Source organism: Schistocerca nitens, chromosome 1, assembly GCF_023898315.1.
Source record: "Schistocerca nitens isolate TAMUIC-IGC-003100 chromosome 1, iqSchNite1.1, whole genome shotgun sequence".
NCBI classification, from domain to species: Eukaryota; Metazoa; Arthropoda; class Insecta; order Orthoptera; family Acrididae; genus Schistocerca; species Schistocerca nitens.
Genome location: NC_064614.1, coordinates 167891850 through 167908809, shown reverse-complemented (window position 1 = coordinate 167908809; position 16960 = coordinate 167891850). Strand labels below are relative to the sequence as shown.

Below are 16960 nucleotides of genomic sequence, written 5' to 3'. Positions count from 1 at the left end.
TTATTAGCTAAAACCAAAAAATTCAACGGCCACTGTAACACTAAGCAAAGTTAACACACTGAATGAAAATTTTACTGAAATATTTCGCTAGAAACAATAATAAATGTCAGTTGAAAACTAAAGCATGAAATTTACTAAACGACTTCAACGCACAGAAAGCTAATAAAAAAGGGGGTGAGTGAACAATTACAAAAGTTTATTAAGTCGATATTTCACCACAAACGGCATGCAACACAGTTGAAATCTATTAAATTTAATAACTGTATTACAGAGCACAACTAAGTTTGTCAGTACTTAGCTTTATAACCGCTACAGCTGCAGTGCACGCCGCAAAATGTAAACACACTACTGAGGTGCAATGCTTAGACGAACAACACAAGCACACTCACAAATAATAGACCACTCGAGTCAATAACACAGGAAGAAAGACTGAGATTAATGAAAATCCACTAATATGTTACTTTTACGGCAAATATTAACACAAATAAACTTTAAAATAAGTAAATGAAGTCCAAAATTTTGTAAAATGTAAACGAGCAATTTCAACAGGAGTGCAGCACACATGACATCACACCAAAGGTTTCTTGGCAATGATAAATACTGAGAACAACGGTGCAAATAATCATTCACTAGATTATGTGCTAGAAGTTTCAGAAATTTGTTATGCCTGGTGCACATTGTAACGGCACCTGAAGGGCACAGATCTTACGTTCCTGCTCCTCTGTCAACTTATTTCTACTACATATTCTGCATTCCCAGGAGAGGATCTCACTAAAATGACCACTGGCTTGTCCACTGCATCCCCCCTCCCAAAATGAAAATATTTTGAACGAATCCCACACCGTAATCCACTACTCACAAACCTACGACAGAGCCCATGATGAATGTGGTATATTATTTGTGTATTTATAGCTGCAATGCTCATCAAGCTATAAAATATCACCACAGGCCATCTATTGGTCTTTCTAATACTTAATGCTGAGCTCAACAACATCGACTCCTGATTTGGTTGAATTGTAGAAGCTTAACATTTCTGCCTTTTTCTTCTACCAGATGGGGCATCAGTTGCATCATTGAGAGTATCAGAACCACCTTGTTTTTGTTGGTGACAAATGGCATTAGAGTTGTGTTTATCTGAAACCCAAATGGTATTGTTTCCACCTCTCAGTTCTTTGTTTGTGTAAACTCTGGGGAACTTCAGGTTAATTCTTCCTCACAGTTCAACCAGAGTAGGATTATTCTGAATAAAATAATCAGCTAACTGTAAGATGGTGAACCAGCTGTCTATGATTATGTTGCACCCAGTCCCTGTGAACATAGAAGTAAGATGTTTCAAACATCTATTGGTTTTTTGTTAATGGCTCCACAGGCTGATTCCGGGTTGGTGGTGTAATGCATCCTAGCATGCAATACTTTTTAGCACATACTTATTTGGTTTGCAATGATTGTACTGCCTAAAGAATCAATTACCCCTGAAAGACTCTAGCTTTTCATCTATAGTGCAGTACTTTCCGAGTGAATAAGTATTTTACCATTTTTCACAAAGAAAGTAAATATTTCACATAAAGGGGCTAAATTATCAACCTTCTTTATTTCCTTTTGGTGTACCTATGGCGAACCTGCAACAGTATAAGAGGAACCTAAATTGTTTTTCGGATGTTACAAAACAACATAACTAAATTCCCATTTCATTGTAGACCCATATGTCTTTGGTGTGTGTATGGTTGTCTTTTCTTGCCAGATGTAAATATATTCCAGCTTTTATTTCCGTTCAGTCTGTCAGATGAGTATCCCTGTCCCAAAATAATGTCCCTGTACCTAAGATATCTTCCATTTTAGTGTACTCAACAATGTTAGAAAGGAACTCATTGTTGAAGAAGCATTCCCAACATTCCATCGGTGTATTCGGATTCTTCATGGCACTACTCACTCCTGGTAAAGTATTGACGGTGTTTTGTCATCAGGTGTAAACATTTTTTGGTGGGCACACTTTTGACCACGTAGAAGAGCTCTTCTGTAGAAAACATTTGTCAACATGACTGTTGCTATCACTAACACTGCAGTACAGTCCCCTTCTTGCTCTGTGTCAGTATTTTTGTCTCATGTTTCCACAGTTATCTTCTTCCACATCAGTGTAAAACACAAAAATCATAATGTGATTTATCGCCTCCCTCCAACAACTGAAATACAGTTTCCCTGTCATGTGCATTTTCTAAATTGTAGAACCTCTTTGAGATCATATTGGATCTGAAGATAGATAAATACCTATAACAACAGCTATTACTAGCCAATATTAAAAACCTCCACCTGTTCAGATTCTGCCAATCCTTAGTCCTCACCAACATAGTCCTGCAAAAACATATCAACCACTGGACTCGCATTCAGGACGATGGTTCAATCCCGCTTCCAGCCATCCTGATTTAGGTTTTCCGTGATTTCCCTCAATCACTCCAGGCAAATGCCGGGATGGTTCCTCTGAAAGGGCACGGCCGACTTCCTTCCCCATCCTTCTCTAATCCGATGAGACCGATGACCTTGCTGTCTGGTCTCCTTCCCCAGACAACCCAACCCATATCAACCAAGCCCAATCCTCCTTGCAGTACCTTCTCTCCATCCGCAAAATTCTCCTGCTATGTAATCCCAAATTCCTGCCGGCCGCGGAGGTCTCGCGGTTCTAGGCGCTCAGACCGGAGCTGCGCGACTGCTACGGTCGCAGGTTCGAATCCTGCCTCGGGCATGGATGTGTGTGACGTCCTTAGGTTAGTTAGGTTTAAGTAGTTCTAAGTTCTAGGGGACTGATGACCACAGATGTTAAGTCCCATAGTGCTCAGAGCCATTTGAACCCAAATTCCTGGACCCCATAATACACATTGAAACTCTTGCCCTGCAGGAACTTGAGCAATATGCTCAACTCCACCTCAAAAAGCTCTCCATCCTGCTCACTTCCTACTCCCGCCTCAGAGTACCACTGTCCACCACTTCTACAATAACCTCCAAACCTCCCCCACGCCCCCTCATAGCCGACAAGCTGACAAACCCTGTCTCACAGACCTACTACACTTACCCCACCCTCCAAAAAACACTCCCACCACCACACAGAACCCAGAACCTAAACAGACCCGCAACACAGTTATGAACCTTTCCTCCAGAATCCTTAGTCCCACAGAAACATCTGTCCATTCCAAAGGCCTCACCATTTGCCCCACTCCCAAATTCAACCATGCAGGACTAGTTAAAGACCTTCTCTCCTTCTCCTGGTCCCTACAGTGGAAACACTTTTTTGCCACCAACCCGACCAATCAGACTCAACAAAAGACCAATATTGAACCTTGCCTAACTCGGTTCACTCCTCCATCCAACTGTGATCCACCCCCACTGCCTCTAAACCAGCCGCTGTTAACTTTCCAGCATTTCTTAACCTCGAACCTTGCCTCACCATCATTCTCCAAATCCCTCAACATGCAAACTAACCTTACATCCGCAGAAAGAACCGCAGTCCACCATCTAAACCCTGATCTCGACCTTATAATCCTACCTACAGACAAAGGCTCCACCACCGTTGTTTTGAACTGCAAGGATTACGTGGCAGAAGGACTCTGTCAGCTGTCAGATACTTCCACCTACAAACCATGCCACAGTGATCTCATTCCAGTAATCCAACGGGATCTCCAGTCACTACTCAAATCCTTAGGCCCATCCCAGAACCTCTCCCCAGAGTCCATCTCTCTACTTACCCCAACCACTCCCTGCACTCCCACTGTCTACATGCTTCCTAAAGTCCATAAACTCAACCACCCAGGATGCGCCACTGTGGCCGGTTACTGTGCCCCCCCTGAGAGAATCTCTGCTCTCGTAGACCAACACCTTCAACCTATTACCTGGAACCTATCCTCCTATGTAAAAGATACCAACCATTTCCTCGACTGACTCTCCACAGTTCCTGTCCCTTTACCACACGGTGCCCTGCTCGTCACTGTTGATACCACTTCCCCGTACACTAACATTCCTAATGCCCATGGCCTTACTGCTATTGAACACTACCTTTCCAGATGCCGTATGGATTCCAAACCAACCATCCCCTTAGTCTCCATGACCAACTATATCCTCACCCACAATTACTTCTCCTTTGGAGGCATTACCTACAAACAAATCCATGGTACGGCTATGGGCACCTGCATGGCACCATCCTATGCTAACCTATTCATGGGCCATATAGAGGAATCCTTCCTAAAAACCCAGAATCCTAAACCCCTCATCTGGTTCAGACTCATTGATGACATCTTTGATATCTGGATTGAATGTGAGGACACCTTATTCACATTCCTGCAGAACCTCAACAACTTCTCCCCCATTTGCTTCACCTGGTCCTACTCAACCCAACAAGCCACCTTCCTAGATGTTGACCCCCACCTCAGAGATGGCTGCATCATTACCTCCGTCTATATCAAACCTACTAACCACCAGCAATACCTCCACTTTCACAGCTGCCGCCCATTCCATACCAAGAAGTCCCTTGCGTACAGCCTAGCCACCCATGGTCGTCGCATCTGCAGTGACGAGCAATCCCTCTCAAAATATACCGAGGGTCTCACTGAAGGCTTCACTGACTGTAATTATCCTCCCATCCTTGTACAAAAACAAAACTCCCGTGCCTTATCTTTCCAGTCTCCCACCATCTCCCAAAGTCCCACAGTCTGGCCACAGAGGAGCATTCCCCTCACAAGGGAACCTCCCCATCGCACCCCTCTCAGATTTAGTTGGCACAGTGGATAGACCTTGAAAAACTGAACACAGATCAATCGAGAAAACAGGAAGAAGTTGTGTGGAACTATGAAAAAAATTAGTAAAATATACAAACTGAGTAGTCCATGCGAAGATAGGCAACATCAAGGACTCTAGGAGTCAAGGTGCGCCGTGGTCTCGTGGTTAGCGAGAGCAGCTACGGAACGAGAGGTCCTAGGTTCAAGTCTTCCTTCGAGTGAAAAGTTTAATTTTTTATTTTCAGTTTATGTGACAAACTCTTATGTTTTCATCACTATTTTGGGAGTGATTATCATATCTACAAGAAAACCTAAATCTGGCAAGGTAGAAGAATCTTTTTACCCATTCGCCAAGTGTGCAAGTTAGGTGGGTCGACAACATATTCCTGTCATGTGACGCACATGCCGTCACCAGTGTCGTATAGAATATATCAGACGTGTTTTCCCGTGGAGGAATCGGTTGACCTATGACCTTGCGATCAAATGTTTTCAGTTCCCATTGGAGAGGCACGTCCTTTCGTCTACTAATCGAACGGTTTTGCGGTGCGGTCGCAAAACACAGACACTAAACTTATTGCAGTGAACAGAAACGTCAATGAACGAAAGGACAGATCATAACTTTGCGAAAATAAAGAAAGTAAAATTTTCAGTTGAGGGAAGACTCGAACCAAGGACCTCTCGTTCTGCAGCTACTTGTGCTAACCACGGGACCACGGTGCTGCTGAGCTCGCATTCTCCTTGATGTTGCCTATCTTGCATACGGACTACTCAATTTGTATATTTTACTAAGTTTTTTCACGGTTCCACACAACTACTTCCTGTTTTCTCGATTGATCTGTGTTCAGTTTTTCAAGGCCTATCCACTGTGCCAACTTATAACTAAATCTGAGGGGGGTGGATGGGGAGGTTCCCTTGTCAGTACCATCCAGGATTGGAGTAACTGAATTACATTATCCGCCAGGGTTTCGATTACCTATTGTCGTGCCCTGAAATGAGAAATGTCCTGCCCACTATACTTCCCACCCCTCCTACCGTGGTATTCCGCCGTCCACCGAACCTACACAATATACTCGTCCATCCGTACACGACCTCTGCTCCCAATCCCTTACCTCATGGCTCATACCCCTGTAATAGACCTAGATGTAAGACATCCTCCTACCACCACCTACTCCAGTCTGGTCACTAACATCACCTATCCCATCAAAGGCAGGGCTACCTGTGAAACCAGTCATGTGATTTACAAGCTAAGCTGCAACCACTGTGCTGCATTTTATGTGAGCATGACAACCAACAAGCTGTCTGTCCACAAAACAACCCTGTTGCTGAACACGCTGCCGAATATGATATCCCTCATCTCAATGACTGCTTCACGGCCTGTGCCATATTGATCCTTCCCACCAACACCAGCCTTTCTGAATTGCGCAGGTGGGAACTTTCCCTGCAATACATCCTACATTCCCATAACCCTGCTGGCCTCAACTTTCGTTAGTCACTGTCCTCACCCATCCAGCCCCCTCCCTGATCCCATTCCAGCACTACACAGCCGTCATTTCTCCGCCACACCCAGTCTTTTAATTTCTTTTTATTTCTCTCCTTTCCGCTACTTACCCCTCCCCCCTCTGCACCTTCTCTCCTGTCCTCCGTCTAAACTGCAACACTTCACTGTCCGACACTCCCACTGTACTATCCCTCCCATTCCCCACCCCAGCCTCCTCTTTACCCCCACCCAGTCGCCACTCCCATCATGCACTGGTGTTGCTGCTTGCAGTGTGGTTTCAGTTCTCTGAGACTGCAGACGCGTGTGCAAATTGCGTTTGTGTGTGTGTGTGTGTGTGTGTGTGTGTGTGTGTGTGTGTGTGTGTGTGTACTGCTGACAAAGGCCTTAATGGCCGAAAGCTATAATTGTGTGAATCTTTTTGTTGTGCCTATCACGACTCAGCATCTCCGCTATATGGTGAGTAGCAACTTTCTTCTCTGCTATTGTTACATTCCATCCTGGATTTTCCATTGTTTGATTCAATATTAAAAACTGCTAGTTTAAATAAAATAATAAAATATTTACCTTTAGTAAACGCAAAGGTCACTTGGCGTCTACTAGGCTCCAGTGATGCAGCCTCAGAAACAACCTCTTCTCCCCAACACTGTATTGCAAATAATGTGGTGTTGATGAGCAAAATATGTTTGCATTTAGAACTAAACTGGGAAGTGGATGGCACCTCAAGTCTTGCAGTATATCCATGGACCAATAGTGAATAAATAATCTGTACCTAGCATGTGTGAGATGTCGTGTGCCCAGTCCAGGGTAAGACTAAGTGACAGAATAAACTTTCTTGTCCTTCTTGATATAATTTTCCCTTATTGTATAAGCACAGGTAATTTGTTCAAATAAAAGAAGGAAAAAAGAGTGTAAAGTTATATCATTCAGAATGTCCGATGATTTCGTCAGTAGTTAAATATAGGGAATATAAAAACAGGCAACCTAATACTAAGTTTTCTGCAGAAAGTAAATTTTCCTGGGGCCATAAACGGAAGATAATTGTAGTTGCCTGGAGTATCTACTGGAAGTGATACAGTAATCATTGAGCTGCTTCTCAACGTATCACCGGAACTGTGACACTTCTGTACTCTTGTCTCAAGAGTCTGTGATGTGGGACTGAAACAGTACAAAACAGTCCCACACATTTTGTCTGGTTAGAAATGTCGACTGGACAGGAATTTGATCAGATGTAAGAAAGGATTTAAATTTGTGAGAGCAAGAGTGTAGTATTACAGGATTAATGGCTGAATGGCATTAGTCTGTAATCCAGATCAGATCTTCCACTCTGTTGTGGAATGTGTGGTGTTTAGAATTCTTTTGGCAGATGGATCAGGAATCGAATCCTGAACTATACCTTTCACAGACAGTGCCCATAATGACTGGGCTATCCAGTTACGTCTCTCTCTCTCTCTCTCTCTCTCTCTCTCTCTCTCTCTCTCTCTCTCACACACACACACACACACACACACACACACAGTTTCAGTTCTACTGCACTCGTCATGGTAGATATTTTAGTGATCTGTAGAAAATTACCTGCAGCATCAATGCACTGTCAGCATGATACTGACATCTGGCCCACACACTACACAGACAGAGCACATAATTTCGATTGGTGCTGCGTTCTATAAGCATGAAAGCATTGTTACTATCCTAACCTTACAGATGGTGCAAGAAAGAATCAGAAATGCTAATGTTGAGTATTTGGCCAATTTTAAAGTCAGTTCGATTCAGAGGACAAATCGATTTACGCAAACTGCAGTTTAAACGTGCAAATGTTCATGAAAAGCCAAGTATGCAGTATAGATTCCCATTGTTGGCAGCAAGACAAAATTTGCTGCCTGCTCACCACTCCCCTCCCCACACTTGTTATAGTTCTCACTAAGCCCATGCCATTTTTCACCCCCAAGCCTTCTGTAGTGCTTTGCTTGAGCAACAGTGAAATGAAATGCGGATGGCTATACCTTTTAGGCTACTGGTCGTACTTATCATCAGCAGCTAATGCATAAATAAAAGATCGCAGTCATGACTCTGAGCAATTCTTGAATTATCACTCACCCTACAATTTAGTGCCACCTGTTGGTACTATCTCCACCCTCCACCGTGGGTTTGTCTGCTATGATTTAGTCTTGTGATAACAGTGGCAATTAATTTAATGTGATTTGTTTTGTTTGTTACCCATTTAATTTTGGATTAATTTTCTTTCTCATTTCATCTGAATGTCATCATCTTATTCTAAAGCTAATTAAAAGTTGGTAACATATTCTCCGAATATTCTAATGCGTGAACAACTATCAAATTTTCATTTGCAACGCACTTCATGAATCACTAGTTTCTCATTACCAAATAAAACATCGACTTAGGTTGAGAATCATGTAATGGTTTTTGAAGGACAAGATCTTCACCATTGAATGTTGGCTTCACTTAAAAAGCACCACAAATGCATGTATCCATATGTGTATGAGAACTTGCAAACCTATTCAAATACAATTAAAGTTTGTGAGTTGATAGTATTTAATGCTATTTCCTCCTGTGTTTCAAAAATTGTCAATTTTTTAAGCAGAGCATTAGATTGTTGTAATGCTTAGTTCGTAGTTTGTGACATATCCACCCACTGCACTAATGCTGCGAGTCAAATGTCACATGATTGATCGGACGGGATTGATACTGTATTGAGTGCTTCTGCGTATCAGGAACCCTCGAGCCTATTTGAACGAAGTTATTCTTTGCTAAGCTCTACACATTGCAATTCATTAAAATAAATTTGTACAAAACCTCAATAGCGAAAGTTTCACTGTAAATGTAAGATGACCCTGGGTAAATACGGTATTACTGTGACGCCTTGCATTACTCACAAGTGCAGTCACATTTTGCAGTGAATGGCGATCTTTCGTCACTGTGGGAACTTACGTTTTGGGTAGCTTGAAGGTAAGGGTATTGCCTTTTAAAGGCAATGTTCTTTCTGTATTGGAGTCCAGTTCCAACCAAATCCTGTCTTCAGAGTTCAAAAAATCGAAGAGAGGATCCAGATCATGAATATAAAACAAATACCTAGATCACTACTGTTAAGTTCCACAGCAAGCTTGAAAATGGCACGCACGTCCGTGGCTATTCAACTTAACCGAATTAAAAAATTACAGAAGCTGGAGAGGTAACTTCCTTTTAAAATTTGTGTATCTGTTTGATGTGGTTAAGTTGTTACAGATTCAGCAGCAGCTAGGCATTTTTCATTTGTTTCTGATACTATTTTTCATTTGTTGTTGATAGTGGTACTGTTTCTGTATTTATCCCATGTTGCTTTTCCTAGGACAATGCAAGGAGTGCAAGAATTTCAACTCAATGTTTGCCATCATATCTGGTTTGGGCCATGTGGCAGTATCACGATTAAGGATAACATGGGAAAAATTACCAACGAAATATCAACGACTATTCAGTGATTTGCAAGACCTGATGGATCCTTCACGTAACATGAGTAAATACCGGCAGCTCATCAGCAGCGAGCAATCTCAGCCACCTATCGTAAGTTTCCCACTTAGAAAAAAGTCATGTTGAATATCCATATTGACTTCAGTGGTGGTTAATGTCTGTTGTGACGTTTGGGTGTTTTAATAAGTTCAGATAGTTTTATTTGTGAAGTTACTTACCTTAATTTGTCTGTTAGACCATACTGTTACAATATGTTTAAGCTTCTTTAAGTTATGAAAGTATCTTATGGAAATAGTGCATGGTTTTTCTTATAGAAATAGAGCATGGTTTTTTTTAAAAGGGCTACAAGTCCTATGTGTTTTAATCCTTTTCTCTCCCAAACAGTTTTTTTTTTCCTTTACACCTTCATCCACCACTGTTCAGATAATATTAGTCATGAATACAAGGAAGACATTACAAGAGTGGTCCATTTCAGAAATATAATCTGCCAAGAAGTTTCATAATTTTGAATAATTTTTGGTAGTAACTTCTGCTTTCAGGTTCTGATGCATATGTTTCTGAATCCTTAAATCTCAGTATTTCCAGTTACAAATGTTTGCATTTATTTTCTCACTTCTGTATTGGATTTGTTTATGTTCACTTAGCATGGTCCAGGTGCCTCTTTTTCAAGCCCCTGCTGCACAATCACTGCTTTGTATTTTGTGTCTCCAAAAAGTTTGTGAATGTTTTTCCTGATGTTTTGGCTTAAGTGCTGCCTTGTGGACCCTTCTGGCATCCTAGTGTAGTGTCACACAATTGTTGACACTAGTGTTCATATTCCTGCTGCTGGTGCAATCATAGGTAATATCTAATTTAACTTCACTTTCTGTTGTGCCTATCTGCAACTCAGCATCTCCACTACATGGTGAGTGGCAACTTTCCTTCTCATAATATTGTTACATTCCATCCTGGATTTTCCATTGTTTGATTTTAACTTCACTTTGTGATGTGTATCACGAAATTGATGCATATGAGTACTGTGTTTTTGTCCCACTATTGTTTTAAAATGTTTATTTTTTTCTTGGTGATTTGATTCTAGTTATTGTTCTTTTATTCTTTTATTTTATTTATTTAATAAGGTGCTAATGAGTGCAACTGCCAACTGATGTTAGTCTGCTGTGTATTATAGACTGACTGGTGTTACACTTGTCAAGCGGACCAAAGATGTTCCAAGGACAAGCTCCACAACGCTGTTCAGACATTTACCCCTCCCCTCAATCCCCCCCCCCCCCCTCCACCACCCACCCAACAAAAACATTTTTTCCGTGTTGCATTGGAAGAAGTTTGTAAGAAAGGAACACAAGCCTGCTAATTAGTTCCATTCTGTGTGACTCAGATGAAAAAAATATATAACTGTATTAGCAAAAAAAAAAAAAAAAAAAAAAGAAGAAGAAGAAGAAGAAGAAGAAGGGACTACATTAATGATGGTGATGAGAAAGAAATGATAATTACATGTTTTTTAAGTTAACTTCCTGTTCTAGAAAACGGTCATTGATGAGAAACAACAAAGTGTGTGTGTGTGTGTGTGTGTGTGTGAGAGAGAGAGAGAGAGAGAGAGAGAGAAAGACTCTGTAGTGTTGTGGACTTCAGCTTCTCAACATCTTTGACCCACACATCAGGCACAACAGTGGCCAGTCAACAATATACAGTGGATGAAACCCAGTTTGCTGCAGTGCTCACTAAGCCCCACCTTCCCCCACCCTCTGAAAGAAAGGAAGGACTATAACCTGAATTGGTATTGCTCATCAGTGTGGGATCCGTACCAGGTCGGGTTGACAGAGGAGATAGAGAAGATACAAAGAAGAGCGGTGCGTTTCGTCACAGGGCTATTTGCTAAGCGTGATAGCGTTACGGAGATGTTTAGCAAACTCAAGTGGCAGACTCTGCAAGAGAGGTGCTCTGCATCGCGGTGTAGCTTGCTGTCCAGGTTTCGAGAGGGTGCGTTTCTGGATGAGGTATCGAATATATTGCTTGTACCTCCCTAGGAGATCACGAATGTAAAATTAGAGAGATTCGAGCGTGCACGAAGGCTTTCCAGCAGTCGTTCTTCCCGCGAACCGTATGCGACTGGAACAGGAAAGGGAGGTAATGACAGTGGCACGTAAAATGCCCTGCACCACACACTGTTGGGTGGCTTGCAGAGTATAAATGTAGATGTAGATGTAGACCATTGTGAAAGAAAAAAAATAAACATACTAAAATAATATTGCACCAAAAACGTAGTATGTGTCGACCTTACAGTACATAGTGTAGTTAAATTAGATGTTATATGCCAGCAATGGGATTAGCAATTCTCGTGTCAGTTGTGACACTAAAGTCTGTTAGTGTTATGGCGTTTAAAGACAATTCAGTTTTTGTTTTTGTGTGGAAAGGGGGGGGGGGTTGCCAGGAGAACGATGATAAGGAAAACACATTTTCCCTTGTGGGAAAGCAAAAAAATGTTGATTTTTAACTTCTAAGAAGCAGAAGCAGACATTGAATAATGTTACTGTATGTGTGATTGTCAATAATTTTTTAATAAAATATGTGTACTCAGAAATAAGCTAAAGTTGAGATAATGATTGTATGGAACTTCATTGTGGTAAAAATGAATGTTAACACTCTGTTAAACACTCTGTTTCTGATTACAGATTCCATTTTATCCTGTTGTGAAGAAAGATCTGACATTTATTCATCTTGGGAATGATACCCGTGTAGAAGGGCTTGTGAACTTCGAAAAACTGAGAATGATTGCCAAAGAAGTCCGAACACTTGCCAACATGTGCTCATCACCTTATGATCTACTTACAATGTTGGAATTGGGTTAGTAGATATCCAGAAATTGTTCATTACATACAACTGTCCAAGATATATTTCAAAACTATTTGTACAGATTAGGTAAAGTTTCTAAATTCCTGTGTAACTAATACAGTGTCATCATATTTTATTAATAATGGACTACAATTTAATTCAGATTATTTTATCATACAACAGAGAAAGGATGCAATTGATTTAAAATTTTTCTGTTCTGCCTTTCAGAAAACACGAGACAAGCATTAAAATTTTCTGCTCTTTTATTCACTGTATACATATCTTTTAACTAACGTAATTTCGATATTTTTCTGACATGTAGTTCTCAGTCCTTTGCAAACTGTGGCTTCTTATTATGAAAACCTGTTTTCCCAACTTTTTAATGTTTAGGTAATGTTTGTGTGTTAGTTGAAGATGATTTTTTATGGTTAAGTGTTGGTGCAGGATGTAAAATTGGATTACGTTTTAAAAAGTTTTAATACTTAAATGCATTAATTTGGATGTCACATGGATGTACAGTTTCAGTATGTAGAAATAGAAATAAGCTGAACAATTCTTGAATTCACAATGTCCCCTTTTTTTTTGGGTGGAGGGTTGTGTGTAAGTGCCTTTTAGTTGTGCCTGTCTGCAACTTAGTGTGTTCACTTTACAGTAAGTAGCACTCTATCTTTATCACATTGCTGATATTGCTACCTAGAGGTTCCATTGTTTGCTTTTACATTTACAGGTGGCCAACCTCCATCTAGTGCAATGGTAGCTTTAAATCAATTGACAACTGGTGCTGGGACTACCAATCAACAAGGGGCTGCAACTGTGAAGAGACGCAAAAAATCTACTGCCCAACCAAATCCGAAAAGGATGTTTGAAGAGGTAAGCATAAGATGCATGTCCAGAGTGTGCACGTAGGCTCTGTAGGCCCCAAACTCAAACATTGTGTTTGTTTACTTTCCAACTAAAGTGGAGAGACACTTCATCACTGTATATTATGTGTTGTACAAAAGTGTTAACCTGGTCAATAACATTTTGTAGGTAATCAGAAAATGCCACATGTTTGTGTTTGTCATCATGACATAGAGTCTGTAACAGGTGTAACTTGTAAGACTTTATGACCAACCAATGTCTCAAAACATGCCAAATTGTTGTTGTGGGAAGTTGAAACTCCGGACTGGCATGAGGAGTTGGTTTTGTAGGACTACATTGGAACTTGGTTTGAATTCATGCAACAGTTTTGTCAGAAACACAAGGGCAGCTAGGACACTTTCCTGTACGTACACATCTTGTGCCTACAAAATATCGATTCCATCTACGAATGTTCTATCCGTCCATAGGATCAGTTTGGTACCTCAGTGTTAAATGTTTTTGCACTGTAATCATGAAATTACACTTCACAAACTGAAGAACGCAAAATTATTTCTTCTGCAGATTAGTCATTTTGCAGCATGTGATGGTAACCAGGCAACATCTAGCGGCATTGAATATAAATTGGGAAATTGTATTCATTCCTCCAATAACCGAACAATGGTGGAGCGATCGATAGTTTTGACAACATAACACTTTGTAATACATATCCTGCAGAAGTCTCAGCACTTTCTGAAGGCCTCACCTTTAACTGGACAGCTAAGTTCAGCCATACTAGGGTTTTAAAGGCCTTCTTTCATTTACTCATTCTCTATAGTGGAAACATTTCTTTACCACATACCTCACTGACAATAGATAACCAAAACCCCACATAGAACCTCATTTAAAACCGTTCCAACCTTCCACCATCTATGATCCTCCTCCCCTTCTACCCAGTTATCTCCCGGTAACTTTCCAGGAATGCTTCACTTCTAAACTGGTCTCATCTTCGTCTCCGCCCTTTATGGACTCTGGATCTCACTGATTCGCTACTCCTGGCATTATGAGATGATGCCTCAGCAGCAGTTTTACATTTTATTTGTGAAGGGGGCTTTTACCACTCTCTTTAAGGGAGGGCCACTTAACCTTATCAGTCCATTGAGGGGTTGGCAGAACACACTGTTGCCTCCTCTGTCCAGATTGGGCTGCAGCTGTCTGGGCTCAATGGTCCAGCCGGTTCCTCACCCAACGTGCTCTTTTCCTCTCCTTGCCCCCTTCTTGGGTGATCTGTTAGACTTGTTAAACTTTTGTCTCTCTGTGCTCATGCCCTGTCCATGTTGCTAGTGATTCCTAGGGAATTTCTGAGTGGAATACCTCTGGTAAGTGGCAGGGGCTGGGGGGTTGTATGTCCCCTCTTCGCACTCTGCTTTTGGGGGCTTCCAGCTACTCCCTAGATGGGACACCCTGCCTCGCTTTCTTCCTTTGTCTCCCTTTCGTCTTTTTGTCCCTTATCTTGCCTTCATTGACCTTTCGAAGACCTTGGCTTTCTTTATTTCATTTTATTTATTTATTTATTTTTATTTTGCCCCCTGGGTTTTGCACGATAGGCTGTCTGTGATCTGTAGTCATGTAGACCTGTCTGAGTGAGGAAAAAGGGACTGATGACCCAATAGTTTCGCCCCTTTCATCAACCATCCATCCATCCCTCCAGCCATCCAGCCAACCAGTCATCTTCCTTTCCTAAATCACTCCCCAGTGAGTCCAATATCATTTCTGTACAAAACACAGCACTCTGGGGAACCTGAAAAACAGTCCAGACCTTATTAACTTTCCCACTGACAAAGGCTCCACTACAGTAGTTATGAAACTTAGTGACTGTGAGGCTGAGGGTCTCTGCCAACTTTGCGACACCTCTGCCTACAAACCTTGCAATCTGTACATTTGTCTGGCTCACTTTCATTAACAAATACTAACAAAGAGATAGAGGGGCTGGCCAGTACTTACCTCAGCTCAGTACAGCCGATAGATATACAAAAAACAGAACCGAAAATTTACGTTCCTAGCTTTCGGAACAAATGTTCCTTCATCGGGGAGGAGAGAGGGGAAAGATAGGGAAGAAGGGAAAGGAGATTCAGTTACTCACAACCCAGGTTATGAAGCAACAGGGAAAGGAAAATAGGGAGGGTAGCAAGGATGGAGGCATGGTTGTCAGAGGGAAGCCAAAGATATTCTACTGTAAGTACTGTGCCAGCTTCAGACCAAAGAGGATGCATACAGAAGTAAAGAGGTATATAGTATAAAGATAAACACAACTATGTAGGATGAAAAGATGCGTGAATGGCTAAAGAGGAAAGGGAAAGAGGAGAAGACTGAAGAGTAAATGGGAGTGAGGTTGTTTAACGTAGGTTCAGTCCAGGGGGATGGCGGGATGAAAGGACGTGTTGGAGTGCAAGTTCCCATCTCCGCAGTTCAGAGGGACTGGTGTTGGGTGGGAGAAGCCAAATGGCACATACGGTGTAGCAGGTTCCTACGTCCCTAGAATTATGCTGGAGGGCATGCTCCGCTACTGGGTATTGGGCATCTCCTAGGCGGACAGTTTGTCTGTGTCCATTCATGCGCTCAGCCAGTTTAGTTGTTGTCATGCCGATGTAAAAGGCTGTGCAGTGCAGGCATGTCAGTTGATAAATGACATGTGTAGTTTCACATGTGGCCCTGCCTTGAATTGTGTATGTTTTACCAGTAGCGGGGCTGGAGTAGGTGGTTGTGGGGGGATGCATGGGGCCGGTTTTGCAGCGGGGTCGGTTACAGGGGTAGGAACCGCTGGGTAGAGAAGGTAGTCTGGGACTATTGTAGGGTTTAACAAGGATGTTACGGAGGTTAGGGGGGCGACGAAAGGCAACTCTGGGTGGTGTGGGGAGAATTTTGTCAAGGGATGATCTCATTTCAGGGGTTGACTTGAGAAAGTCACATCCCTGGCGGAGTAATTTATTGATGTTTTCGAGGGCAGGATAATATTGGGTGACAAGGGGGATGCTTCTGTGTGGTCTGGGGGTAGGAACATTGTTGTTGGATGGGGAGGAATGTATTGCTCGGGAAATCTGTTTGTGGACAAGGTCTGCAGGATAGTTGCGGGAGAGGAAAGCACTGGTCAGGTTATTGGTGTAATTGTTGAGGGATTCGTCACTGGAGCAGATACGTTTTCCACGAATACCTAGGCTGTAGGGAAGGGAGCGTTTGATGTGGGAAGGATGGCAGCTATCAAAGTGAAGGTACTGTTGTTTGTTTGTGGGTTTGATATGGACAGAGGTGTGGATGTGAGCTTCAACGAGATGAAGGTCAACATCCAGGAAGGTGGCTTGGGTTTTGGAGAAGGACCAGGTGAAATTCAGATTCGAAAAGGAGTTGAGGTTATAGAGGAAATTAAGGAGTGTTTCTTCACCATGAGTCCAGACCACAAAGATGTCATCTATGAACCTATACCAGGCCAGGGGAAGCAGCTGTTGGGTCTTCAGGAAAGCCTCCTCCAAGCGGCCCATGAAGAGGTTGGCATAGGACGGAGCCATCCTGGTTCCCA

General features: G+C 42.0%; 1 protein-coding gene across 11 annotated transcripts in view; it reads left to right on the top strand.

Moving 5' to 3' along the window:
- The window catches only part of LOC126244429 (rap guanine nucleotide exchange factor 2), a 327255-nt gene that overhangs the window by 248319 nt on the left and 61976 nt on the right, over positions 1–16960 (top strand). For all 11 annotated transcript variants that reach the window (XM_049948247.1, XM_049948243.1, XM_049948248.1 and 8 more), the window contains 3 exons: positions 9602–9813; positions 12390–12561; positions 13277–13419. In XM_049948247.1, coding sequence (XP_049804204.1) covers positions 9602–9813; positions 12390–12561; positions 13277–13419 — 527 coding nt within the window. The remainder of the gene's footprint in view (positions 1–9601; positions 9814–12389; positions 12562–13276; positions 13420–16960) is intronic.